General features: G+C 38.0%; 1 protein-coding gene and 1 long non-coding RNA gene across 3 annotated transcripts; one reads left to right on the top strand and one right to left on the bottom strand.

The window, feature by feature from the left end:
- Window positions 1–3,990: 3,990 nt before the first annotated feature.
- On the bottom strand, window positions 3,991–27,679 carry LOC140161034 (E3 ubiquitin-protein ligase RNF14-like). 2 transcript variants are annotated; one of them, XM_072184412.1, is made up of 7 exons: window positions 27,399–27,679; window positions 14,011–14,204; window positions 12,016–12,164; window positions 8,939–9,541; window positions 7,991–8,219; window positions 6,938–7,245; window positions 3,991–4,509 (listed from the first exon to the last, which is right to left on the bottom strand). In XM_072184412.1, the coding sequence occupies exons 2-7, from the start codon at window positions 14,195–14,197 to the stop codon at window positions 4,318–4,320; spliced, it is 1,668 nt and encodes a 555-aa protein (XP_072040513.1). In that variant the 5' UTR covers window positions 14,198–14,204; window positions 27,399–27,679; the 3' UTR covers window positions 3,991–4,317. The 2 variants fall into 2 exon arrangements, with proteins under 2 accessions (XP_072040513.1, XP_072040514.1); XM_072184413.1 differs by having other exon boundaries at window positions 6,938–7,110.
- On the top strand, window positions 15,553–18,641 carry LOC140161033 (uncharacterized). The gene is made up of 3 exons (XR_011860065.1): window positions 15,553–15,661; window positions 16,929–17,065; window positions 17,588–18,641. It is a non-coding gene; the product is annotated as an uncharacterized lncRNA (long non-coding RNA).
- Window positions 27,680–27,933: the final 254 nt, after the last annotated feature.

Below are 27,933 nucleotides of genomic sequence, written 5' to 3'. Positions count from 1 at the left end.
TTTGCAGCAGATGCTTTATACCAATAGAATGTGGATTCAAATTAAAGTGCAAGCTCTTCTCCCTTTTAATCATTATGGCATCATTTGTGTTTATTGTCCGCATCATTCCAGAATAAAGTTTGGGGTACTTCGTCCATGATTCATTCATTGGGTGCTGAATTCACCTATTTCCCCTCCCGTAAACATTGACACTATATTAAAAGTTCCCTTATACTGGTTAGCAAATGCACGAAATGTCGACAACACCAGAAAGCAATTTTATTGAGAAAAAAATCAAGAACCAACCGCACTCTGCATGGGCCCTAATGTGAATAACGCAATTGTAAGACAAAATAATAGTCTAAATTTTCATGTAAAATGCTCACATTTTATTATACATGTACAGCTCTGTCTCAGTCACTGACAAACACCTTTGTCACATACACTGGTTTCTAATTCAAAGAAAGTGATGCTTAATGGGCTATTCCATTTAAAAATCCACACTACCCCTGTGGAAAATTAAATTTAGCTGAAGTCAGCCACAGAGGGAGTATGTGTTTTGATTAGAATAGACAAATTGAGTAACTTCCATTTGAAATACTCCAGTTGTGGAGATATAGGTAAAGATATAATACAGGGTGAGTATGGGTTTCAAAATGATTAACCCTGACCAGTTACATTGAAAAAACATACTCCCCCTGTATGTGTAAGATATTTCCAAAATCTTTCACAGGGGTATTGGGGATTTCAACTGGAACAGCCCAATAGGCCAGGCTAAAATAGTGTTAAAATAATTGATATCCTTGTGATCACTGCATATTTCTAAACAGCATCCAACTATACTGCACAAGAAAAACATAAAAACAAAAGTAATTTATTAAAGACTACAACTAAATTCAAATTACAAAATAATCGGTCTATACATGGAGAATTTTGTTCTGCATATTTTGATACCTCATTTGGCACGATGTGATTTTATTCCAAGCTATACGCATTTGAATGGCAATAGCTGGAATTAAGGGGTACTACACCCCTCGATAAATTTGTGTCTATTTTTGCATTTTTCTCAAGAACTAATAACACAGTGGTAACAAAAGTTATGTATATTATAGGGGCAAGGAATCCAATTACTACACTGGAATTTTAGTGACCCAAGACAAGCCGTACGTTATTGATGAAAGAAATAAGCTACCGCTAGGATGTACCTCATTCGATCATATATACTGAACCGCTTGTCTTGAGTCACTGAAATTTCAGTGTAGTAATTAGATTACTTGCCCCAATAATATACATAATTTGTTACCAGTGTATTTTTATTTTTGAGAAAATGCAAAAATAGTCACAAATTTACCACAGGGTGTAGTACCCCTTTAATGACCAATTTTGATATTTTCTCCTTCAGGGGGATTCCAACTGCCTTTTGTAATGGGCTCATTACAGAGAAACTAACTAACTCACTGCCCTGCATTCATAATCTGCATGCTTCAAGGGAAGTCAATGTAAATTTTGTTACACATGAAAAGCTCGCGTTTTTCATTCAAATTGCTATAAGTTGAGGGAATAAGTCACATTGTGCTGAATGAGGTACATAATTACCGTATTGTTTGTAATAAACGCTCCCCCTCTAATAAACGCCCCCCTCCAATTTTTCTGTGAAAAATTGACAAAAATGCAAACATTTCCATGCCATATCGTGTAGGTAAGCTTAAAACTTGCATCAGTCATGTCAGTCACGATCGCTATATTGAATGGACAAAACATATTATGACTCAACTCCCATGTTTCATTGCCTAATTATGGTAGAATTTCACTAATTCCATAGGAGTAATTTTGTTGTATTTCCCACAAAAATATCATTTTCCGTGGGTGCCGCCATCATGTATAGTCGTGAATCCTCCTTTTAATAGGAGCACCATCGGAAATTGAACCCGATTTTTAAGCTTTTTTCACTGACAATTCACTTCCAATAAACGCCCCCCTTTTGGAAAAATGCAACGCCCCCGGGGCGTTTATTACAAACAATACGGTATGTACCAAAATACAATAGCTATCAACCACTTCATTCTGTAATTTAGTTGTTAGTGCTTTTGTTTTAAATATCACAATACTTTTTGTGCACAGTATAGTAACTGCCTACACCTACATCCACATCCCTATTTATTATTCTGCTTATGGTATTGATTACACACTGTACATACATGTAATTTTTGTGTTAACATGTTTAATAGATGGGGATAGTTTTATATAGGAATATATTATTTGGCATGACATAAAATTCACGACATTATGTATTGTATATCAATGCCACATACTAGGAATAGGGACATGAGAATGATGAGATTTTCACCAGTAAAGTAGCCAGGAATTTACTGTGAAGGTGTAAATCCAAATTTTTGTCCCCATATTTGTCAATTTTTTGTCCCATTTTTAGTCATTTTAAGGACACATTACTCTTTGCCGTCCCCATTCTATCCCTGAAAATGTTCTGTGAGGGGGCAGTTTTCCCCCAGGCTCCCCCTGGCTATGCTCCTGATTTTCACCATGCTCTCCAAATGTTAAATTATCTTCAACCGTGACTCCGGAGACTTTTGAATCTTTGGAAGTTGTTCTCATTTGCAATTTTCATTTTAAAAGTTTCAAATATTCACAACAAAATTTGATCTGTTCGAGTTTAAATACAGCCACCTTAAATTTAGTCCCTTTTGGGATTATTATTGAAGTTATTTATTATCAAGATATTCTTACATTTCAAACATACATTGGTTAATAAAACATGACTATATTTTGAAAAATAACATTATTTTATGTATATACAATATAAAGTCTTTCTATTTATGTTGACTTTTGACATTCCATCATCCTGCAGAATTCCATCTACAAGCATGCCTGTAAATGAGTGATTTTGACAAAAGAGACGAAATAAAGACAAAAAACGTTACAATATTGATAGATTGGTCTTCTAATAATGCATGACAGTCGCCTGTATCAGTAATCAGAGATGTAAGTGAGGTAATGATCCACTTCCTGAAAATCATGCGAGCCGTTGGCGAGCAGCCGAGCAGCGAAGGCGAGGCGTGCAACAGAGGTCCATGGGGCAGAGCCCCTGGCCGGTGTTCACCCCCCCCTCACAAATTTTTTTCTCTCTTTTTATGACAAATTATCATCATCCATTTAATTTTTTTTTTTTACATTTTCCGAATTTTTTTTTGGCCCATTTACGGAATTCAGGAAATTTCCGGAAGTCTTACATCTCTGAGTAATATAGATGCTCAAACAGAAAATGCCTTTCTTTTAAACAAACACACCTCTCATTTAGAGGCATATGCTTGCAGATGGAATTTTATGCTTATAGTTGCCATAACTATTCACAGTTTTTTCCAAGTTGGAGCAGTTCTTATTAGTAGAAGTAGGAGGAAAACTAATTAAAATTCAAAAACTTAATTAGGAAAATAAAAAACTATTTATTTTAGAAGCAACATCCAAAAAAATGTTCATTTCCCATGATGATATAAGCAACATTTTCCCACAAAGATATCACCACTCCCCACAAATTCTTAAATTATATTTCTTCATTTGGAAAGCAAGATAATCCTCAAAATGAATTTTAAAAAACAACAATATCGCCTTAAATTCTCCTTTAGACATGCATCACACGTAAACCCCAACTGGGCTATTCCAGTTAAAATCCCTACACTCCCTATGGAAAACATGACCTTAATCTCTCACAGAGGGGGTGAATTTCAAAGGGTAAATACCAATTGAAATCTACACCTTCCCATGTGAGAGATTAAGGGGGTACTACACCCCTCGATAAATTTGTGTCTATTTTTGCATATTTCTCAAAAACTGATAACACAGTGGTAACAAAATTTATGTATATTATTGGGGCAAGGAATCCAATTACTACACTGGAATTTCAGTGACCCAAGACAAGCGGTGCGTTATTTATGATAAGAAATAAGGTACCGATAGGATGTACCTCATTTCTTATCATAAATAACGAACCTCGAGTCACTGAAATTTCAGTGTAGTAATTGGATTCCTTGCCCCCAATAATATACATAACTTTTGTTACCAGTGTGTTATTATTTTTTGAGAAAAATACAAAAATAGTCACAAATTTACCACAGGGGTGTAGTACCCCCTTAAGGTCATGTCTTCCATAGGGTGTACATGGATATCAACTGGTATCAGCATGTAGTGATCATGCACAGGTGTTGGATGAGAGTACTGACCGATATGTGGACGTATCATCATTTAAAAGCGGTTCTACATGACACTTTAATTATATTCTATATATTCTTACACATAATTATATTGTGCAACTATTTGTTAAGTTCAGAAAAAGTTCACCTCCCACTCGTCGTCGTCATCGTTTGTTTCAACTCCTTGGAAGAGCAGGTTAAAACAAGGTGATCCTGGTTGGTTAAAGTGTCCGTAAGGGTTGGCCTTGTTGACAACAGTCAAACATATCCAGCAGAAGTAGGTGTGGCATTTAAAGCATGTCATCTTGTTACATCCATCAATTTTCTATCAAGAAACAATTTGGAGCAAGACATTAGTACGATTGTACAGTGATATATTTTATTTTTCAGAGACAGTCACTGCTGGCCTTATTGGCCTTTTGGCTGTTCCTTGTAATTGTGGATTTATATATAGCTTATTTTTCCAGAGGATTCAAAGCGCTGTAATTTAAGCTGCCACTGGTGAATCATCATTATCAGATCGCATCAACTAGGCTGGTTGCAGCCAATCCTGGTGCAAACCTATCCGCACTTATAGATTGTAACATCTTCGTATGACTTTATAATTTTGTTCTTTGATTATGCAATTGGCTAGGGTTAATTATTTTTGAAATCCACACTTCCCCTGTATATGGCCATTTTTGGTAGTTTAACATGGAGTTATAATATGGGGGAACTTAATGTCTTAATATGACATTACATCAAATATGTTGTCCTACAAAAAGCACATTTGGCTGATTCCATTTTTAAATGGAATAAAAGAGTAAGTTGGGACATGGGTAAATATTATTCTAAAATATCAGGTTTGAAAAAAAATCACATTCATTAAAACAATTGTACATTATGGCTTTAACTCAATGTCTGAGAAATGTCTGCACAGTTATTCATTACCTGTGAAGGAAGAGCTTGTGATACAGGGTTTAGCTCTGTGTTCATGTCTAGGGCAAAGAGATAACATCCAAGAGAACCAACTCCGCTCATATAGAGGGAGGGCAAAGTAGTGTACCTCCACATTATTTCGCCATGTGATCAGGTATAATTAAACTTTGATTTAAGTGTGCGTTTGTTTGCATTATGCTGGTTTCATACTTTCTGCCGCTTGCTGCTGAGCGGCGTGACGCTTCATCATGCCGCTTGCACTTTTCTGCAAGCGGAGCGGCACACCGCTGAGCGGCAGCGGCATGACTCTTAAAGCCGCTCAGCACCGCTCCAAAATCGTATTTTGTTCTGATACGTCAGAGCGGTACCGCTCTGAGTTCATTTGAACTCCCAGCGGTGCTGCCGCCGCGACAAAGCTGTGGAGTGATCGATATATCGGCTTGCCGCTGGTCACCGCTAGCGTTTCTGGTGCGACTGCGTAATGAAGTAAAATCATCTTCAGAGCGGCAAAGCGGCAGGAAAGTATGAAACCAGCATAATACGAGTAGTGCATTGTGTTGATAAATCAGTGTTTGTTTGTTTGTTTGTTTTTATTCGGCAAGATCATTAGAAAAAACAAAAAAAGAGACAGAAAATATATTACAAAGCACATGAATGTGACAAATTAATTAAATCCAGCCACAAAGCCAGGACACACTGACAACAAAATGACAAGCCGGGATAACCCATTAAGCCCGCAGAACAGCGTTCGAAATAGGGCCGGTCAGCCGGCCATTGGCCTGTAACTTTTTAGCCTGGCCGGTAACTTTTCTGACTGGCATCTAGTTGCCGACCCGGCTGGCCGGTAACTTTTTAAGGTCAAGCCCGGCTAGCCTGTAACTTTTTGAGGCCTATTTCAAACACTGCCGCAGAAAAGACAAGTTTATTTCCGATGAGGTCCCAAGAATAGATCTGACATCTCTTGACTGAGAGAGTTGCTAGCCAGATGTTGTTTGACACTTTGTTTAAATATATGCAGACTTGGGCAATCCCTTATGTTTGATGGGAGTGCATTGTAGTACAATGTGCTTGAAACAATACCTTTTACCCTAGGAACAATGAAATTATATTCACTTGATCTGGTTCCATAAGAGTGAGCATTTGATGTTCTAAGATGACTAAGATGAAGTGCACCTTGATAATGGTAGATGTTAAAGACATGATTAAGCCTCAGCTGTTTAACTCTGTCACAAAATTTCAACAGATTCACAAGGTTTGGCTCTTGTTGCCCAATGTGATCTCTGGCAGAAAGTTTCAAGATATAACGAGCAAAAAGCGGTGTGGATAACATGTGCTACAGCACGCATTCAAACCTTTGTAACGTTCATCCGCTAAAGATGCAAATTACTACCGTATTTTCGTCAAATAGTCGCCCCTCAAATAAACGCGCCCCCACCACTTTTTTCAACCAAGATGTTTAAAAAATGCTGATATTTCCATGCTATCTTGTGTAGTAAGCTTACCAAGTTGCCCACATGGTCGATAATAGTTTCACTTTTTGGCGAAAATCTGGGTTGGAAACCCGGAAGTGAACCAGAAGTCAGTATTTCTAGTTCATAGTTCGTCATTTTAGTGTGAGTTTTAAGTTTACCTAATGATTTTAACGGGAAATATCGTTCTAAAATTGACCTTGAATAAATACCCCCCTTGGGAAAATGTAACGCCCCGGGGGCGTTTATTTGACGAAATACGGTATTTGATATTGGTCTCTTGTCAGAGGTACACTATGTCGGTATCCAAGTATGATTTCTGAGTCATTTCTCTTCGGGTATAATGTCATTGGTTTGGTTACCTACCTCAATACTGGCACCGCAAGAAGGACACTTCTTACTAAACCTCTTCATCCATTCCACACTGTAATTCTCTTCTACAGCTTGTATTAGATTCTTCTTGCCATAGCGACGCTCCAACTCCTTACGCTCCTCAGGGTCGCCAGACTCCCACTGCCTGCGGATCCCCGCAAGGTGTTCTGGGGGCAAGCAAAAAATATTTGTGTGATCTATGAGTGCACTCTCAATAACATCACGGCCATATCGCTGCTCGATGCGAGTTTGAATGTCTTTGCTGCCGTTTCTCCAAGCCTCTAACACTCTCTGAAGTTGTTCTATAATAATGTCAACAATAAAATCGGACTCGGCTTAAATTACTTGAAATTGTGATGGTATATGCTAAGGGTTAGAGTTAAGCTGAATTTATACATGATTGCATTTGCTCTTTGCACACTTTGCTGCATCCAAATATTCAATCTATGACTATCATTTTGCAAGTTGACAAATTTGCAAACCTGCAAACTTGAGCTACATCAACCAATCACTGCCTGTCAGCCTGATCTATCATTTGGCAAATCAATTTTTAGTTCAATAAAAATGTGCAAAAAACAACAATGTCGTCTGCAAATGCAGCAAAACGAGTGGGAGCAGAAGCCTGTGATGCATTGCTGTTCAAGAGCGATTACCCATTGCTCTTTCAATGGCAATTCTAAGGGATCAAGTGTAAAATTGACTTTACAATAAAGGTTAATGTTTAAATTGGTTTACAGAAGTGTTAGGATCGATTATATCAGAAGCTTGTGTACCCCTTAATTGTCGCTATGTGCTATATATGTGCTTTATAAGTACAGTATAATATTCCTATTGGGGCTGCCTGCACAGGTACACTGTAGCCAAGGTACTGTACTGGTGCACACAAAGTACCTACATAGTACCAATGCTGCTACTGCACAGGACCCACCAGCAGTGGTACGTCCTGCACTGGTACCAACCAAGTACCTTGGCAATGGCATACCTGTGCAGGTGGCCCAGTAGGAATCTTGTAGTGTATTCATTTCACAAATATCACAATTTGCTTACCAGATCTTAGTCTGCAAGGAGATGTGCCATGATAGGTCATCTTGCAAAGGACACAGAATGCCAGCTTACATCTTGGACATACTCCCATGGTGCTCTCTTTCTCCAACATCACTGGACACTGACAGGTCAGACGAGGGCAGTACACTATGTCTTCCATTCCTTCTAGGGACAGCTGGAGAAGAAGTCGGTCGTATGTCGCAAACAACTCCTGTCCAACCAGCTCACGGACCTGAAGACAAGAGTTAGTATTCGTTTTAATATTACTAGCATACATAATAAAATATATATAAACAACCTTCTGGGCCTGTAAGACAAAAAAACAAAAAAACTTTTCTACAGCCCAACTGATGCAGATTTTGTATTATAGGGTTATTGGTTTTGTTTGCTAATGCATGTAAAATCTGAATATGTAACAGTGAATGATGTTGCCAGTACCTTTTGGAACTAAGCTAGCTATTTCATTTGAAGATTTAAGAAAAGTTTTCCACAGAATGACTCTGTTTTATATTTTAATTTTCAGAAGCAGTCTCTTGTCACAGCTGACCTCATTGGCCTGTTAGCTGCTCTTTATTATGTTGCATGATTTTGTTATTTTGTACATTGATTATGGAAATTAATTTATTGATTCTTTTCAAAATGGAATTGTCGCATATTAATTATTTTTGAAACCCACACTTCCCCTGTATATGGCTATTTTAGCCTTTTAATGTGGAGTTCTATGGGGGATGTAATGTCTTGGTAAGACATCATGTCGAAATTGTCCTACAAACAACACATTTGGCTGATTCCATTTAAGTGTAAGTTGGGACATGCGTAAACAATATGCTAAAATATTATCAGGTTTGAAAAAAAAAATACTTTACCAAATTCATCCAAAAAATTGCACATTATGGCTTTAATTCAATGCAATGTGAGAAATGTCAGCACAGTTATACAGCTATTCATTACCTGTGATGGAAGAGCTTGTGAATCGCAGTCCGTCTCCGGACAATTAAGGCACTTGACATTGCCGTCCGATATTTGCACTTTGAAATACTCCTTCATACATTCCTTACAATACACATGATCACACCCCATGAAATTGATGCAATCTGAGCCTTGCTTCTCACTGAAACAAACATTACAGCTGTACACGGCCAAATTGAAGGCCCTCTGTCTCTCTGCCTGATCATGATCAATTATCGCTGGAATCAGGTGGGGAACTGATGCTATGTCTTGAACAGCTCTGGAGTCACAAGTTCTTGCACTGCTGGTAGAGGTTGGTGGATCCACGGAAGCAGTCGCTGCTTCCTCTTTCTTATCAGTTCTCGCCTGAGATGCTGATTTTTGTGTTGCATCTTCGTCACAGGCAGCTGCATCCTGATCTTGCGATGTTTGTCTGGATGTACTAGGTCTCTTCCTCTGCAGTTCCTCTGTATCCAAGGTAATTGGTGAGGATAATTCTAGGATATCTAAGGATTCGTCTATAAGGAACTGGGTCCACAAAAATAGAATAACCTCATTGCTGTTCTCCTTCCAGATGTCATCCAGTTTGGCACAGAGTTTAGAAAGCTGAAATAAAAATCAGAATTGTTGGTTAGAATTATAAAGCTGACCTCATTTGATACTCAAGTTCTGGTTTTTAAGGGGACGCGATCTTTTGTTGGTCGAAGCAACAAAAAAAATTATTTTCATTGTCTAAATCAATATGTTATTGAAAAATAACATTTTGATGTTTTGCAAAAGTTCATTCTACAAATCATATACTTTGAAAACTTGCTTGATTTATTGTTGTTAATGAATTATGTATGTTTTACAAAAGTGTTGTTGTTTCAGCCCTCTTTACAACACAACTCAAGAACCACAGGACCTACAAAAGTATATCTGTGATATTTGAATCCTTCTACATGCTCGCTATGAAATGATCAATGCAATTTTGCCAAAGCTCACTACCATTCGCAAGATGCTGTACACTACCAAATCGCAACAGTTTATAATAGTTGCTAACCTTAGGGGGTACTACACCCTGGCCAATTTGTGCCTATTTTTGCATTTTCTCAAAAATTATAGCGCATTGGTGACAAGTAAGATATGAATATTATAGGGGCAAGGACTACAACTACTGCACTGAAAATTCAGCAACTCAAGTCAAGTAGTTATTGATTTATTGATCAAATATTGGTTTTCCCTCATTTTTGACTGTAACTCCACAACTGTTGTCTGTGCTGAAATAAAATTTCCAGTGCAGTAGTTGTAGTCCTTGCCCCTATAATATACATATCTTACTTGTCACTAATACACTATAATTTTTGAGAAAAAATGCAAAAAATAGGGACAACTTTGACAAGGGTGTAGTACCCCCTTAAGGATTCTGAATCTTTTATTATTCAACTTTTACAGAGTCAGCAGATATAGTTAAGACACTAAAGATGAGCGTATATTGGGTTTCTTAATTGTAACAAGGACACTTCATTATACATCACACATATACCTTTTTTGCTGAACCATGAAATGGTATCAGCCTATATGAGTGAATGTTACTAGCTTACTTACTAGCTTACTTACTAGCTTACTTACTAGCTTACTAACTAACCATTTGGTCTGAAATGGACATATCTCTAAATGCCACGAAGGTATGAACCCATGAGTGGTGTCATATGAAAGAGGAAAACATAAAGAATATAATAAAAATATTTCCAAACGTCAGAGGTCATCCTGGGGTCACAGTGGTCAAAAAAGGTCATTTTAACACCGAAAATGCTCTGATTGAGCTTAAATTTAAATGCAATGATCCTTATGACATTCTAAACATGTTTAAAACATTAAAAAATTTATTTAAGGTCATTAAGGGGTCATAAAGGGGTCAAAGGTCAAGGTTTTCAAAATGCTCCAATTGAGCTGAAATTTAAATGCAATGATCCTTATGACATTGTAAACATTTACAAAATATTTCAAAATTCATTTAAGGTCATTAAGGGGTCATAAAGGGGTCAAAGGTCAAATTTATCAAAATGCTCCAATTGAGCTGAAATTTATATGCAATGATCCTTATGACATTCTAAACATTTTAAAAACATTTTACGATTCATTTAAGGTCATTAAGGGGTCAAAGGTCAAGTTTTCCAAAATACTCCGATTGAGCTGAAATTTAAACACAATGATCCTTATGACATTCTAAACATGTTTAAAATATTTTAAAATTCATTTAAGGTCATTAAGGGGCAATAAAGGGGTCAAATGTCAAGTTTTCAAAATGCTTCAATTGAGCTGAAATTTAACAGTGGTATAGGCCTACCACAATATACTGCCGAAGCCACATGGTTCAGCTATGGTGCGGTTATCGCTCTAGTTAAATCCTTTGTGAGAACCAATAAGTTGGAAAAAGATCAACAACTCACACGGTTAAATGGTAAAAACAGGCACTGATTACTCAAACTTACATCAACAACTCTTCCTATACTTTTAACTGGAACCAAGCATTGTTAATCGATGATGAATCCACAGTCCAGTAGCGTATACGCGTAACCTTGCATTCGCATTATGTGTGAGCGCATACAATTCGTCATGCCTGGAACTTATGCGTCAACAATCTCTTATAATGTTGGAGGTAGCAACTAAATATACCACTTTATTCTTTAGTTTTATTGCTCACCTAATTCTTTAGTTTTGTTGCTTATATCAACAGAGAAATCACCAATCTTCTTGTAAGGTTGAGCAGCAATGACAAACGGACATTCCAAATGAAAGAATTGTATGAATAACACAATCTTTAGCTTGTTTTCTTTGTTGAACGGTTGTTCATCAGCGATTAACAACTCGCGTCCGGTGCATCTGCATGGTTTACTTCACTCGGGCAGCTAAATGTACAGCTATGTACAACTGATGGAAAAGTTACAGAACTTCAATCCTTAATATCCTTGTAAATTTGAGATGAACTTAATTAGACTGAGGACTTCTATAGATGTACATTACAAATATTTATGAATCACCACCCAGTCACCCTCCATCCTTCTGAGGTGCTCACTTATTTTTTATCTCATACTAACCTGATTTATAGACAGCCATTTGCAGGACAGTGTGAAAGACGGAGCAGAGCATGATGGGTAATCACTAGGGTATTGAAAGTTGAGTACTATGGGTGGTAAATGATGCACAGGTAGATGGGTATCACTGCCTTCTTGGTGGAGCTTCACACCTGAAAATAAGTATATACAAGAATTAAAAGTAGTTCTTACATAGTAAAGAGTACATTGAGAAGACCCAGAATGCACATTCATCTCAAATCATTATCAATTTTAAGAGTCCCTCCATTCCTGCAAATGTAAATAAGGGAATAGCCATATATCACATAGACTGTAAGATCATTAGTCTGAGAAGGGTTAAAGTTTGGGGCAATTTATTTTAGGATTATGGTTGGGGATAAAGTTAGGGTTAGGGTTAGCATTAGGATATAGGGTTAGGTTATGGTTGGTACATGTAGGTGTTAAGATTATTATTATGGTTAGGTACTAATTATTATGGTTAGGGTTATGTTTAAGGTTAGGATTATGACTTAGCTTATAGGTTTAGGGTGAAATTTAGGGTTAGGGTTTATAACTAAGTTATCGGGTTTGCAGACTAAGGACTATCCACCTGTAACCATAAATAAAGCTGTAGTCTGATGGGGTGCATAGTGACTGGTGATATTGCAATTTAACATTTATGGGAAGATATTGCTTCAAAAAGTAGCATTAGAAGTAAGTCATTCTGATTCTGAGCTCAAAATTGCACTATAAGGCCAAAAAAAAAAAGTTGTTTGCTTGCCCTCGTTCGACCGACCGTCTAGGCAGTCCCGACCGTAGAACTTTTTTTTTGAAATTTTTTTTTGTTGCGATTTTCCCAAAAATGGCATGTATTTTTCGTCTGAAAAACCGATGATTTAAAAGAAACGTTGTAAAATACCATATCCTGCATGTTTACGTGTCCGGCTGTGCCTGACTGTCGGGTTCCGCAATTTCAGTATACCACCTCAGCGTCTAAGCTCTAATACAATTTGCTATCCACCTGCACATTTCGGACGGCGCATCTAGGGATGAGTTTATTTACAGGCAAAATATAACCGTGCATATCGTGCAAGAATGGATACAATATATAGCAGATGTTAAAATATGGTAAAAGTAGATAAAATTTGAAAACAGTTGTACCCGATATTCATTTCTTGTTTATAAATATTTAGATTCATGATATTTGTTCGTATCGACTAGGAAGTACATGTAACATTGCACTATTTTTTTCAACATGTTTGTTGAGGCTACTTTTATTAAGAGCACAAATCGCTCGGTATAATATGATTTCACTTTAAACATGGCGGACAGAACACGAGTAGTGCTAGCTGTACAGGTGAAGCAAGGGACTGAACACGCTGATTAATATGATAGTTTTGAAAAGCAGAAAACACTACATGTAGGAGAATTGTACACTTCATTAAACGTAGGCCTACATGTAGAAGAGCTACAATTATTTAAGGTGCAAGTGGCGAGCACAGATGCTGGACCATGGCGTGATGTTGCTGCTACGGAAATGCTTGAACCATTAATTGCATTCGGTATTCGCCATATCTGTTTCTGGGAAACGGAAAAAAACCAAAAACCGACCCAATTTTTAAAATCCATTCGAGGGCAAGCAAACAATTTTTTTTTGGCCTAATCTGACAACAGAAGTGTTTCAGCTTCACACACCACCCACACATACACGCCCCTCCCCATGCACAAAGCCCCCCTACACACAAAAAAACCCAAAAGTTTGAGTATATTCCCTACATTTGTGTATGTCACTAACTGCGGCCATTGTTTAGAACAAGCAAGGACGTCCATGGTTCATGTGTGACCACTGTTACATGTAGATAAAAAATTCTAATGTGTGTGTCCTTGATTGATTTCATTTACATAAACACAAATTCATACATACCCCCCCACACACACACACACCTAACAAACCTGCACCACACTCACAAATATTCAGCTAAACGACCTTTAAAAAAAGCAAGTTATGTAAATACTCACCCACACGTTTAGCCTGATCTATCATAGGTTCATCAAGAGTGATCAGAAATGGCTGAAGCGGGAGCTGAATATGAGCAGCAAACTGTCCACCACTGCCATCATCGGCAGCGGTGAATATTCCTTCTTCATAGATACTTGCTAGAGCAAGCAACTCATCTGACTGAGCCTCTTTATCATCCTCACTCATTGCTCTTCTGCAAGAAACCAAACATATTGTGGATAAAAATAGGGGGTTGAATGTGTAATTTATACAGAGAATATTGACCAGAACTTACAATGCGTACGACCAGTACATGTATTGCAAGGAGGAATGAACAATCTGAAAAGCACACATCCTACGTTATACTTATATGTCAACATTGCGGATGTAGGCACTTGTCAAAGGTCAGCAAATTACTACAAGCGCCATCAACAGACGACATCAGGTTGGTAAGAATACTTCTGGACAAATGGCCAATCCACAAATGTTGCAAAGGGTAATTTCAAAATGTTAATGCCCTGTGGCAACCCGAAAATCCAAAATAACCTGGACCGACTTGGACTGAATGCGGATCGGATTGAAAAATTGCATACAGATCAGGGCATATCAAGTTAGGCCGGATCGGGTGAGTTTTCGCCAAGTTGAAACAGACTGGGGTTCTTTCGCTCAGTTTGAGTTGGGGTCAGCAAAAAATCACATTAAATATATCAAAAATACAAAAGATATTTCTGCGATACCAAAATGTAAGAGGTATCACTGGGAGTACGGTATCCCACAACAGTGGCAGTGTTGTGTTCACTAACTGATCTTAAATTCTATCAGCTCTTCATGGAATCAAAGTAAACTTTATTTACTAAAATTTAACTTCAGGTGACTGCAAGTGCCCTTCGTATATAAATCCATAAGTACACTACAAGATTCCTGGCGACGGTGTACCTCTGCTGCACTGGTACTTTGCAGGTACTACTGCTGCTACTACCGAGTACCCCATCCCGTAGGTAGCCGACGTTGGTACTACACCAAAGTACCAGCGTCGGCCACCATACTGTAGATACTCCCGTAGTTGAGTACCTATGTCGGTACTCCACCATGCGTCACCTCCGAGTCAACTGCGGTGTACCAGTAGGTGACTTATAGGCACACCATAGTGTGGGTACTTCTAATAGTCCTTCCATGGAAGTACCTGCACAGTAGCCGCACCTACTGTGTACCCATGTGTCACCTACTGTGTACCTCATGTGTCACCTACTGTGTACCCCATGTGTGAAGTAGCAATGAAGGTACTCTTGTCGTGTTTTTGCATTCCTAATCGAATCGCCCAGCGATCACCGTGCTGCGCGTACTCACTCATATTTGGCCGCGACGACGCGTTACTAAGAAACATCATCATTTTCTCAGTTTTTAAACCAAAAAAAGTCCAAATTTCCTGATGTTTATGTCTTCAAATGTTGTGCATGTAAAGATTTGCTGACTTAGATCATATTGGGCACACAGTAACTCTTGAATTGTAAAAGATTTTGGAAAGAAAGGTTAAGCCAAATCACCGTAGATAACACGCATAATTTTCCTATTGGACTGTACGTGATGTGGGTTGCATACTCCGTGATTTTCCTTGGTGTTTTTGGCATTTTTTCGTCACAGTATAACCACTTCAGTTGTCTCGAATGTTCGGTAAGTAACTGAAGCCGATAACTTAAGTAAGCTTTATTCTCAATTCATCACCAGTTTGATATTAAAAAACGTGCTAATTAATATTATTTATAATACCATGAATACGTGGACGTGGTGCTTTGTTACTGTATGTTGACAGATGTAAAATGCACATTATTGCCAGGCTAGCCTAGCCTATAAACATGATAAAAAACTTTAAAGCATACTGTCACTGTGATTCGAGTCATCCCGGGAGTATTCTCTGTTCAGTGACAGTTTAAATGTGTATTAGGCGTAATTAAATATCTGGACATGCTAAAATTAAATAATAAAAAAATGAGAGAGAGGCCTATCTATGCCGGATATAAAAAAAAAAAAAAAGGGGACACGCCTGTGTTAATTAACATTAGCATGTGTTCCTCACGGACCAACCTGGGTAAACAAACAAACAAACAGGCGGAGTGCCCATCTCTCTTTCAAGGACAAGGTGATTGGGGCAGACTCCTTCCTTCATGTAATGTTGCTGGGGAGGGTCAAAGTTTTAGGCCACTGTACGTGTGCCACCTTGTCCGTGCCCCTCACTACAGTGCCACCGTGGCCTAGCAGGGCGTATTAAAGACAATGCGAGACACAAATGATATATATGTGTGCGGATTGGACATATACTGATGCAAGCATAAGAAATTGTGCAAAAAAATGAATATGATCGGTGCAAACTGAGAGGCCGTTATTAAATCTACTAAAACTTCAGTTCAGAATATAAATAAACACGTCATAGTCTGGCAAACAGGTGATACAGTATAAACATAGCCTACGATCTGTGCCTAACTTAGGCTAGGACTAGTCTAAAAGGGTCACCTTTTTGTATGATTTCTAGGCTATTACAGCAATTTTGGTTCACAATAGGCCTGTCAGTGACAATCAATGTATATGTGTGTAGTCTGGATCAAAGAAGATACACCTTGTGTAGAGGGCACATGCCTAGGGCAGCTAGGCTTGAACAGATTAGGCTGCGTATAGGAAGTTGAGGCCGGTCTTACTATTTAATTCAAATGACATGTCATTAAAAGATTGAAGGGTAAAATCCACTGAGGCGTAGGCTAATTGATAAATAATAGGGCGGGCTATTATATAAGGCTTAGGCCTATCTTAAATTTTTAAAGACTATTCAGGTCACGGGTCAGGTCAGTATTAAATTCTGAAAAGTTAGGCCTACTATCGGCTTGGCTAATAAAATAACAACATACCGGTACAAATCATGTTTCTTGTACTTTCCTCATTCAATTAGGTCGGTGCCTTGAAGTGAACTGTTGCAGCAACTTAGCCACATGATAGTTGTGAGGAGAATGTGTCGATGCAACTAACGTCTCACGTCTACAGAGTTTAGTCCAGAACGAACAGATTGTGTTCCATATAAAAGACCTGGTATGTGTAAGTTTTTTGATTTTAAGGCACATGCTAATATTTTGATTTCATGATGTGGTAGTGGTACAATCATAATTTCACTATTAAAAACACAATGATCCCTGCCATGTGACAAGGCACTAAACGATAATGTTCCACGTGACATGCCGAAATGACTTTTCCACTACTTTTGATGTGTGTATGTAGGGTCGCCATAAAACTAAATTTGTATTTACAATAAAACTCAAAATCTCTTGAATGTCCCTTTAATAATAATAAACAAACAAGTGCCCTTGGAATGCACAATTTACTAAAAGATGATTATGATCTCATGTGACTATATGAAAACGATCTTTCCTGAAAATCTTTAGAATCATAAAACTCAGAATCTCTGAATGTCCCATTAATGAAATAGTAATACAAATACTGAATCAAACAAACATCTTTAAACAGTCTTTGTGCACTTTCCATTTTAGACTTGTTTTAGTTTTTAGTATTAAAATGTCTTGTCTAAACTTGTCTTTAATTATGTTCCTTTTTCAGATGAAAATTTGCACATTGCACAGGAAGGAACTGGCCTAGATACAGCAACAAGCTAAAGACCAGAGAATAGGATGGATGATCGTCCCTACATGAAATATCTTCATTTGGCAATTGGATATTGTACCACAGTGAAACTGACCTATAGGGCACAGTTGCACAATATCAAGACATCAAGAACCCAACCCATCAGCTTTAATATCATACCTCAAAGAATAAGAAAAACTTTGGTGACAACAATGCATCTTGGTCAGAAAAGAATTAAAGGTTAAACAGGCGTCAAATTTCATATCTTGTTAAAAACCACACCAAAGTATTCCTCTGATCATAATGAATCTGAAAAAGTATTGTTTGATCTATAAAAGCACTATGTTCTCTATTTTAATATAAACAAAAATTTCAAGGGTCACATTTTTGGCTCCATGGGGATAAAATTTCAAACACTCTTTAAGATTTTCCTAAACAGTTACTCTAATTGTATGGTTTTTGATACCAATTCAAATAATGAATAGTTTGCACCATCTAAGATGTTTCGTACATGATGACATGATGAATACTTTGTAGGGCTTTTAACTTTTTTTCTGAGTAAGGTGTATTTTTTCTACCAAAGTTTTTCTGATCCCTTAAAGTCTTAAAGAACTAAATTGCAAGCTCCAACGACAAATATCGCACAATGTTTGAAATTCATGCATCATTTATCTACAAGTGTTGGAGGGAAAACCATGACTGATAAAAAATTAAATTTAATGAAAAGAGTCATTGAAATATAAAGATGAATATTCAGACCAGGGGTCTTACTTAAATGGTGGTGTTCCTCAAGGCAATGTCATTGGTCCTGATTCATTCCACTGATGCCTCGGATAAGTATGTGGTTGATTTGACTGTTGGTGAGAACAGAGCCTATGATGGCACCAGCACAATACAAGCCCCAGTCTATGATGTTATGTACACTTTGACTGATAAAAACAAATGGAGGCTGTCAGGTGTTGTTCAAGTCGTAGTTTCCAATCTATAGGCTTTGATTTGTTTGGGCACCCCATATTAGCATTTATCTGACATTCCCATTTGAGAATAATTTCTTATTATCTTGTTTTATCTTTATATGTTAAAATGTTAAAATGTTTTTACATATTTCTAGTGTGCAATTAAACATGTTTTTCAGTATTGCAATTAGTGTAAAAATCATGTAGGCTAATTCAGCCACTCGGCTGCAATATGAACCAATACATAATATTGAAATTATTATACTTAGTTCTCTGGGTTGATGAGATGTACACATTTTAATCTTTACCCAGAGCAGCCAGTGCACAGAGCAGCGGCGCACATCGTTGAAAAAAACCCACCTATAGCAAACAACTATAATCTGTATACCTTCCTCGAGTCAGTAATAATATTTAGGTATTGCTTTTTATTGTATCTCTAAAGGTAATGATGAGAAGTATACAAAAGTATAAATTTTCAGAAAGGAAATGATGCAAGGAATCCAACTAGCATAACAGATTCCTGAAAAAAAAATTAATAGTTTTTGAGAAATTCTCAAAATTTTATTTCACTTTACTGACTCGAGGAAGGTATATGGACTATAGTACATCTGGTCGAGTTCGAACCGGCAACCTTCGTAATACTAGCACGATGCCTAACCAACTGAGCCACAGAGGCATGTTGCAGAATGGTTAGAGCGTCATTATAGTATTATGAAGGTCGCCGGTTCGAACCAGGCCAAATGCACTATTTTTTCAACGTTTATGTGTGCTGCCTGCTCTGAGTAAGGCTAAGGGCCTGTGCAATAATCATGAGCCCTGGGGAGCAAGAATTTTGGTTGGGAAGCTAAAAAGGGGCAAGTAATTTTTGGCAGAAAGGGTCCCGGACAAACGATTTTAGTTTAGACACACATTCATGAGGAACGCACTAAAAAGGCTTAGGAAAACAGTACGCGATACGGAAACGTTATAAAAGATTTCTTTTGAAACTTTTGCACTATTGATGCGATCAAGCAAAGTCAGTCGGAAGTCTGCAACATTAAATTTTCAGTTTTGTATACGATAGTAAAAAGCATTCTATACAAAGCTGAATTTTGCAGAACACCCACTGAAATTGAACATGCAGTTCCAAAGATATGACCAATTTAAGAGTTTCCAAAACAATAGGAAACAAAAGGAAATAGTTGCTTTGTTTGGCTATATCTCAAAATCAATATTGCCGACTTCGACTGATTTTGCTTGATCGCATCACAAATGGTTTAGCTTATCATGGTCGGTAGGCATCATCAGAATGATGTTTGTTGATCCTTCTGATGTTGTCTACAACCATGATAGGCAAAACTGTCAATAATGAGTAAATGTTTTGGGTTTGTTCAAAAGAAATCTTTTATGTTTAACAACAAATCTGATGAATTCTACTTAGTGACGTACGGAAATATTTTTCTGTTCACCGCAAGGCCGCATTATGTATCTAGACCATAAAATTTTAAGGTTTGCAAATCAGGATTCCCAAAATTTGGCATATATGCGGTGGGGGGCAATATATTTTGGCTGGTCAATGGAAGGGGGGAGCAATTTTTGGGCGCCCATTTTACCTCGGGGCTCAATTACATGACAAAATGAGCCAAAATCATGGACATTTCTGGTCATTTTAATATTTAATTCATGTGTATATCCTTTGTTCGTAATACTGTGGGGCTGGAGAATCTGGCACTTACCCGTCAAAATAATGACTGACCCCTTTATAGGCGATGATAAAAAACCCCATGTTCTACGGGCGGAAGGCCGTTGCAAACATATTCTAAAAATATTCAGCCAAAATGAGTAAAATTTAGCCCCAAAACGGCTGATTTTACATGCTTTTAGCCAAATTAAAAAAAAATTCTCCAAAACGCATAAATTCTGGGTCGGTCGCCGGGCCCGTAGAACGGGTTCCTTTTTCGTTGTCGTACGGAAGATTGAACAAAAAAAATCAACATCCAGGAAAACTTATAAGGACCCCCTCTCCCACTGTCGGTCTGTAAAATGTATAGTAGGCATAGACCCCATTAGGCCTACACCAAATTAATGAGTATAGAGGCCGAGATGCCACTTTTCAGGTTTTAGCCAGGTTTTTTGTGAGTCCAAATTCCCGCTTTTTTATTCATTTTCAGCCCGTTTTGGGGCTTTGTGGCCTGCATTCACATGCTTTTTTCAGGTTTTTCTCACCAGTTTCAGGTTTTTTGAGTGAAACTGAGTGGCATCTCTGTAGAGGTCAAAGATAAACAAATATTCCGGTGGAGTATAATTCTGGCCCGGTTTTTAATACTCGAACAATTGTTCAATGTTACACAAGCCACAAATCAAGGTGAAACTTTGTGTTTACTTGGCCAATTTGCAGTTTTTACAATATTTTAAAGCCCCCAAATCAATGTGTTTGTTTATACTAGGCTAAAAAGGAAAAAAATAAGATTCACAGCAATTCTGGTGATACTGAATATACCCGGCGGAGTGCAAATTTACAAGGGCCCATATTGAAAAATGATCCATCCCCATCAGTCATCCAAAATGATGTTTGCCATATTGAACTGTCTTTCTGGTAACAAACCAGTAAATATACACCCAGAGACACCTAAAGACACTTGCAAGAGTGTTGCACGTCCGTCACGTCAGAGGCCGTCAAAAAAACATTTTGAAGGCCTATGGGCGTCGTGGAGAATTCTAAATTTTAGAAAGTGAAATTGCATCTTTATTTGTAAACTTGACGTCGAATGTTCTATTTAGTATTTGTTGAGTGGTTGTTTCTTTTGCCTCTGCCGATATAGCTGTATTCCGTGTTTTGGATTGAAAAAAGATTTTTTTTTAAATTTCTGACCCTGACTCGAATTCCGTGTGAACCTTCGCAAGCCAGGTGCAGAATAAAAAATTTGACGCTTCCATTTTTGGAAGGTATTCGATCCTTGATTTTGTTGCGGACGGATGTTATATCAAGCACAAATATATTAAACACAAAATTTTAAATGATTTTACCACCAAACCTCAGTATTTAAAAAAAGTCTCAAATCGCGGCGATATTGCATTGTGATTTGAGTGACGAACTTGCAATTCTAAGTTAGTCCACCCCGAGGCCGGGACGCATATTTATTTCCAACCATAGTCGTGGGCAGAATACGCTAAACCTTAAGCGTAACACTTAAACCGAACCGTATGCGCCCTAACCAACCCTAACCCTTTCCTATGTGTTCTGGGTTGATAATATTTTGCATCCGTTATGGTTGCAGAAAAAAAAAAATAAAGCGTCCGGGACATTCTCCTCCGGCCGACGGCCTCCCCATGTCTTGAAATCAAATGTAAACACAATGTCAGAGCGCACATGGATGTCAAAGGTCAAGCTTATGTGCCGGGTTTCTGTGCCCTTGAATCTTCTTCAGTGTTCTTTTTCAGCTCCAATGTTATATTTAAAAATGTTGTTAAAACCCATTCACTGATTGAAAAATAAAAATAAATCTATCTATTTTTATAACTGTAATAATTCTGTACATTATAATAAGTTTTTCTATATAAACTAATGTGTATTAAATACGAAATTCAAAAGCAATAAATTATTAAATATCACGCTACTGATAAATATCCGAGTTTGAACTCTTTATTATCATAGTGAAAGACTAAGTTCCATATATCCACATATAAAAGGAATTTTACTTCTACGATGAGGTTAAAAGGTTGCCCGAACTCATGGGTGACGTCATTGTTTACGGCTGGAGTACCGACGTCGGTACTCAGCTGTGGAATACCTGGCAGGTGAGTACCAGTGTCGGTACTCGGAGTACCTTCAAAGTACCTACGCCACGAGGTATTCGCGAGTTGCAGCCGGCTTGCTGGGCCACAAGGGTCTGGTGGCCGACGTGGGTACTCGAGAGTAGCAGCACTGCTACTCTCATGAGAATCCCGTAGTGTATTATAATGTTTTCCAGATTTCCTTTTACAAATTAAGTGTACTGCTACCCGTCCAGCACATATTATTTTGCACAAGGTCCAATGCACACGCTTGATGTCGCGCACGTATACGCGATGGTTAACGCTGAAAAGGAACTTTGAATTAAATTATAAGGCATGCATTCTCGGATTTTAACATTGATCAGATCCGATTTGAAATTTTAGATCTTGAAAAAGCCAGAATAGATGAGGCTAGCAGAAGTTCAGATCAGCAGGTCCAGTGTGCAAAAAATCAATACGTCAGAATCGGGTGGGATGGCTCCAAAATGTTTGGGATGAGTTGGGTTGGTATTAAAAAAAATTAATCCTCATAATCCATCATCGGTTATCAGTGGTTTGGATTTTATAAACTCGCTGAGCAAGGACACACATGCATCATTTATTTTAAATGTGGTCTATGCTGCGCGCCGAGAGTAAACACAGGTCACAGTTAGTGATAAAACAAAATTGGCTGATCAACGGTCTTGAGAACAAGGCGGTTGACCCATTGATCAATGGCCCGGCGCATAGAAGGGGAGGAGACCTCCCCAGTTCTACGCAATTGCCAATTACCAGTGCATACCAGGACCACAGAAGTAATAAAAAATTGTCTTTACCTTTTTTTATGAGAAAGCTTGTGCTTGTCGAATTCTATTGAATGATGACAATTATTGATATGAATATGTCATTTTGTCATCATTCACGAGTTTAGAAAATTAAAAGAAAAGATTTTTCAAGGAAGCCTGCATAAATATGTTGTCTATACTTCACTTGTCCTAAATTATATAGTAATTTATTTTTGTGATAAGATAATCGCACATGGAATTTTAATAGCAGTTCCACATCATGAGACTATGCTGTTTTGTTTTTAATTACCGGTATATGCATTAATGTTGGCTGAATGTTTTTGATGAAAGTCAATCTTTGACAAGATGTAACTTTGTTATGGAAAGTGCTATGACAAAACGGTTTTCAGTTTTGTTTCAGAGGGGAGCGTGGCCGAGCGGTTAAGGCGTTCGACTGTGAACCCAAGGGTCCCGGGTTCGATTCTGGGTGTCCGCTTAAGCTCGGCTGGCTCTGTGTGTGCTTGAGCAGAGCAAGGCACTTCACTCTACTTGCTTAGTGCTTCGGAGGGCACTTTAAGCTGTCGGTCCCGTGTGTACATCACTACATGTATGCATATATTTTCTCACATTAATGTAGTGTGCACGTTAAAGAATGTCACAGACTATTCGTAAAGAGCAGGGGATCATTCCGGTACTGTTGACTGTACTTCAAAAATACACTCATCTATCCTAGGTTCCAGGATTGTGCATCTATGTAAAAAAAACTGTGCACGTAAAGCCCGTGCATTGATACTCAAACTGTTGAGGTAAGAACATATGGAAGGAAGAAAGGAAGGCTTTCTTTACTCAAGGGCTTTTTAAAATTTGATGTATATAACAAGGCGGTTCTCGAACCACAAGTCTCGCCTGCTTTCGCAACCGCCTGCTTCGCGATTACTTTTGGTAGAAGTAAATGAATTCATCAACCATCCAGCCAGAACAGAGCTCTACAAGAACAGCTTCTACCCCCGGACCATCAGGCAGTGGAGTCTACTCCCAGCCAGTGTCATCACTCAATCAATATCATCCAAATCCTTCAACACAAAATGCATGGAAGTACATGAACGACCACAAGGCACAGCTGTACATGGGCAGGCCAGCCGGACGTTCCACCTCTGCAAGCATCTAAACTTCGCTCCAGTTACTGTATATTTGTGCACCCTTTTTTATTGGATTATCTGCACCCTCAGTTGTCGTTGTGTGTCAGAAGTTGAGATGTATCCGGAAGTCTGGATATTTATACCGCCTGGTCCTGTACTAGATTATAATATAGGGCGTTTGCACGAAAGGTTAAAAGGTTGATAAAAATGACCTGCATTGAGAGTCAGTCAAGTGCGGTGGAGGACAAACAAACTATTATCATCCTTTGTGAATCTTTGGTGCTTTATTCAAACCCACACACCGTCATCATCCCTATATCTTCGTGTTAAAAATTGCCGTGGTAGTACGATGAATCCTTACGTTTTTCAACAACTACGCATGGTGATTTTGTTCGAGATAGGCCGTGCGACTCAGGCTATGCATACAATTTGAGATTTTGAGAGCCGGCCACACTGTTTCTATTCTATGTTTTACGATTTTCGCATAATCAGTATATGGCTGGCCGTAACCGCCACAACGTGGAGCTGCTACGCGTAGCTTACTTTTCGCTTCGCGGAGCTAAATTGACCAATCATGTTAGATCTTTTCATTACACGGAGCCAGTTGATGCATCATCGTTCCAGAGAGAGAAAACTCTTGCCAAAATTAATGTTTACTATGTGGATTTTAAATGAATCGAATGTAAATAAACCACAAACAGTTGTACAGGATCAATACCATTGTTTGATTAGTGTATAGTCAATGTTACCTTGCATGCATGTGCCATGTGTGTGGCGTGTTTGTTTGTTTGTCTACTGTGTCAGGCCAGGATCACTGACACCCACGGTACTGATACTGTCATACTATCACGGTGATCATATTGTTGAATGTTGTTGACTTTAAAATAATCATGATGCAGTCATGTCTACAGTAGAATTCACCACGACCTTTGAAGGACTTAAACCCCATTAAAAGCTATTAAACCAAGATAACACTCAATGAAAACAGCTCAACTATGTTACATCAGATCTTCTCTGGTTAAATACACACTGCACTTATGTCTGTTTTACCTGTGCAATGAACAATGAGCTGGTATTATAGTTTCAGTTGGGTGAATGATTATAAAGCTTAACGCAAAGGTAACTGTCTGGGCTTTTGTTTACTTAAATGAGACAATAGTCTGCTTATTGTTAACCAGCGTTCTTGAAAATGAGAAGCATAATGGTTTGCAGACTTAACACGGTTTAGAAATAATTTGTTCATATTTTTTGGTGTTATCTGTCGTTTACATATCCTTCCTAAAACACAAAAGTACCAATATTTCCAAACACCTAAATTAGCTAAAATTTAGGAAATGTTACAAAACTATATTTTCTAGAATTTCAGAGAATACTTTAAATATTGGCTGGTTATTTTTTACACAGTGACGTCATATAGGCAATGGCATAATACTTCTAACATACACTAGGTCACGCGTCAATGGTGAGCGCACTGAGTATTGTGTATAGGAAAAACGGGCAGTACCGTAACTACAGTAGGCCTATGTATGGCCTACTACTAGTATATAAAGTAAATCCGAACTGATTTGCTGAAGGTCGAATTCCGCAGGCCACGCCGCGCAAGATGTACAAATCAGCTCCCGGCGATACACTGCAGATCGCAGAATTGTGTGCATGGTTTACCACCACTCTGCCTAGCTATATAGTTGTGTACAATACTGTATGAGTTTCTTGTGAGTGCATGTCCATCTTAATAATAAGTCGGTTCGTACTTTTCATAAATTACTTTTTGAATCATAACTATCGTGACCGAGGATATCTTGCAACTATACGTGAAGCTCGTCTGGCAAATTCTTAATGACTAAATTCGCTTCACGTAATGAGTAAGTCGTACTTGATTGGTCAGTTTTACCTCCGAGTAATGAAAAACTCTAACATGATTGGTCAATTTGGCTCCACGGAGCAAAAAGTCAGCTACGCAGTAGCAGCTCCACGCCATGGCGGTTGCGGCCTACCATATCAGTATCCCATATGATATTTCTATTGTAAGAAAATTTTATTTGTTGTCACGTAAATCACAGGTTTCGTTTAAATTAACTACCTGGAAATTAAATTAACTAATTAGTGAGGACCGGTATTTTGCTGTGGATATGTTTAACTGCAATTTTGATGTAAAACATTTGAAATCCGCTGTAAAAATTTTGATAATATTCAACTCTTTGAGAAAATTATTTGATAAAGGAATGCTGGTAAAACCAGGTGCAATACAATGTACATTATTGACACACTATCACTCTCTTTATCTTCGTCAATAATAGAATAATCGATTTCAATCGAATTGAATACATGAGTTTGTAGTTGACTACTGAGCGACCTAAGCGATCGGGATTGCTAGCCAATCAGATAGAACTCCTTTTCTATGCGTTCAGTGAAATACCACTCGCCTGTCACTCACTACCACTCGCCCGTCGCTCACCAACGGAGTATTAAATTTATATTTATCGTAGATGACGTCGACACTGTGACCCATGCTTTGTAAAGAATATTAGCACTCTGTAGGTGATATTTTATTTTCATGTGCTCCAATATCGTTGTAGTGCCTCCAGGGCTAGTGACCAGTGGCGTACATGAAACCTCCCTATATAGGTATGCTAGGTGAATTCAAATTTGCCATCAAACTACATCATTTTATATATCAAATCAAAGCCCTTGAGTAAACAAAGCCAAAACTGAAAACTATTTTTTCATAGCACTTTCCGTAGCAAAGTTACATCTTGTCAAAGATTGACTTTCATCAAAAAGTTTCAGCTAGCAAAATTCCCCAAAACGGCATTTCGGGGGTGTTTCTAGATCTTAGTCTCATTATGATAGCAGCTTTTTTTAATGGAACTGCTATCCAAATCCCTCTAAAATTCCATGTGCGAGTGACTTATCACCATAAAAAATCATATATTTGGGTCAAGTGAAGTATAGAAAACATATTTATGTACGTTTCCTTCTTCGCCAGTTGTTTTAAATTTCTATGTAAATATGCATTGACATTGTCGGCGAATTTGGCTGACTAGCAAATGTGTTAACTAAGGTTTGCCTGGGACGTTACCTACCCTATATTTCTCGATCAATTCACGAGTAGAAAAAGAAGATGAAAGCATAAATAATAAAACATAAGAGTTAATAACAATTCAATTAAACTTACCTCACAAGTCTTGAAAGCTGGGTACAAGCTTAACTGTCAGATTTCACCTGTCTCATTGGTAAGCTTAAAAACGTTAAGCTTATGTAATAATGTGCGCCAGATAATATCATCTGTCCATTGTGGTCATATATTGAATCTAATAGAGACTGAAAGTCAAAATTTACCAAGCTAACAGTTTCATCTAAAAATTATCTAAAGTATCTGCACATAATCGGGAGATAAAATACAATACAGAGCACAAATTTCTCAACAAAATTTGTCTGTTGCATCACCAAACGCAAGTTCCGTATTATGCGCCTATTCGCAGCTGGTCGTATCATGGTCGTATATTTCCGGTTCACAGAAAGGGAACGCCCAAAAACCGGGAAATTTGATTTTGGTGGCAGAATAGCCAGGATTTTAGTTGAGGATGGGGTGAGGTGGGGGGAAATTTTCGTCCCCATTTGTCAATTTTATGTCCCATTTTTAGTAATGTTATAGGCCTACTCTCCCAGGGGAAATTCAATATAGGGCTGGCACTTTCGCAGTCAGTGAG

The sequence above is a fragment of the Amphiura filiformis genome, chromosome 9 (genome assembly GCF_039555335.1).
Source record: "Amphiura filiformis chromosome 9, Afil_fr2py, whole genome shotgun sequence".
NCBI classification, from domain to species: domain Eukaryota; kingdom Metazoa; phylum Echinodermata; class Ophiuroidea; order Amphilepidida; family Amphiuridae; genus Amphiura; species Amphiura filiformis.
The sequence above is the reverse complement of the archived record's forward strand: the minus strand, read 5'-3'. Positions and strand labels throughout refer to the sequence as shown.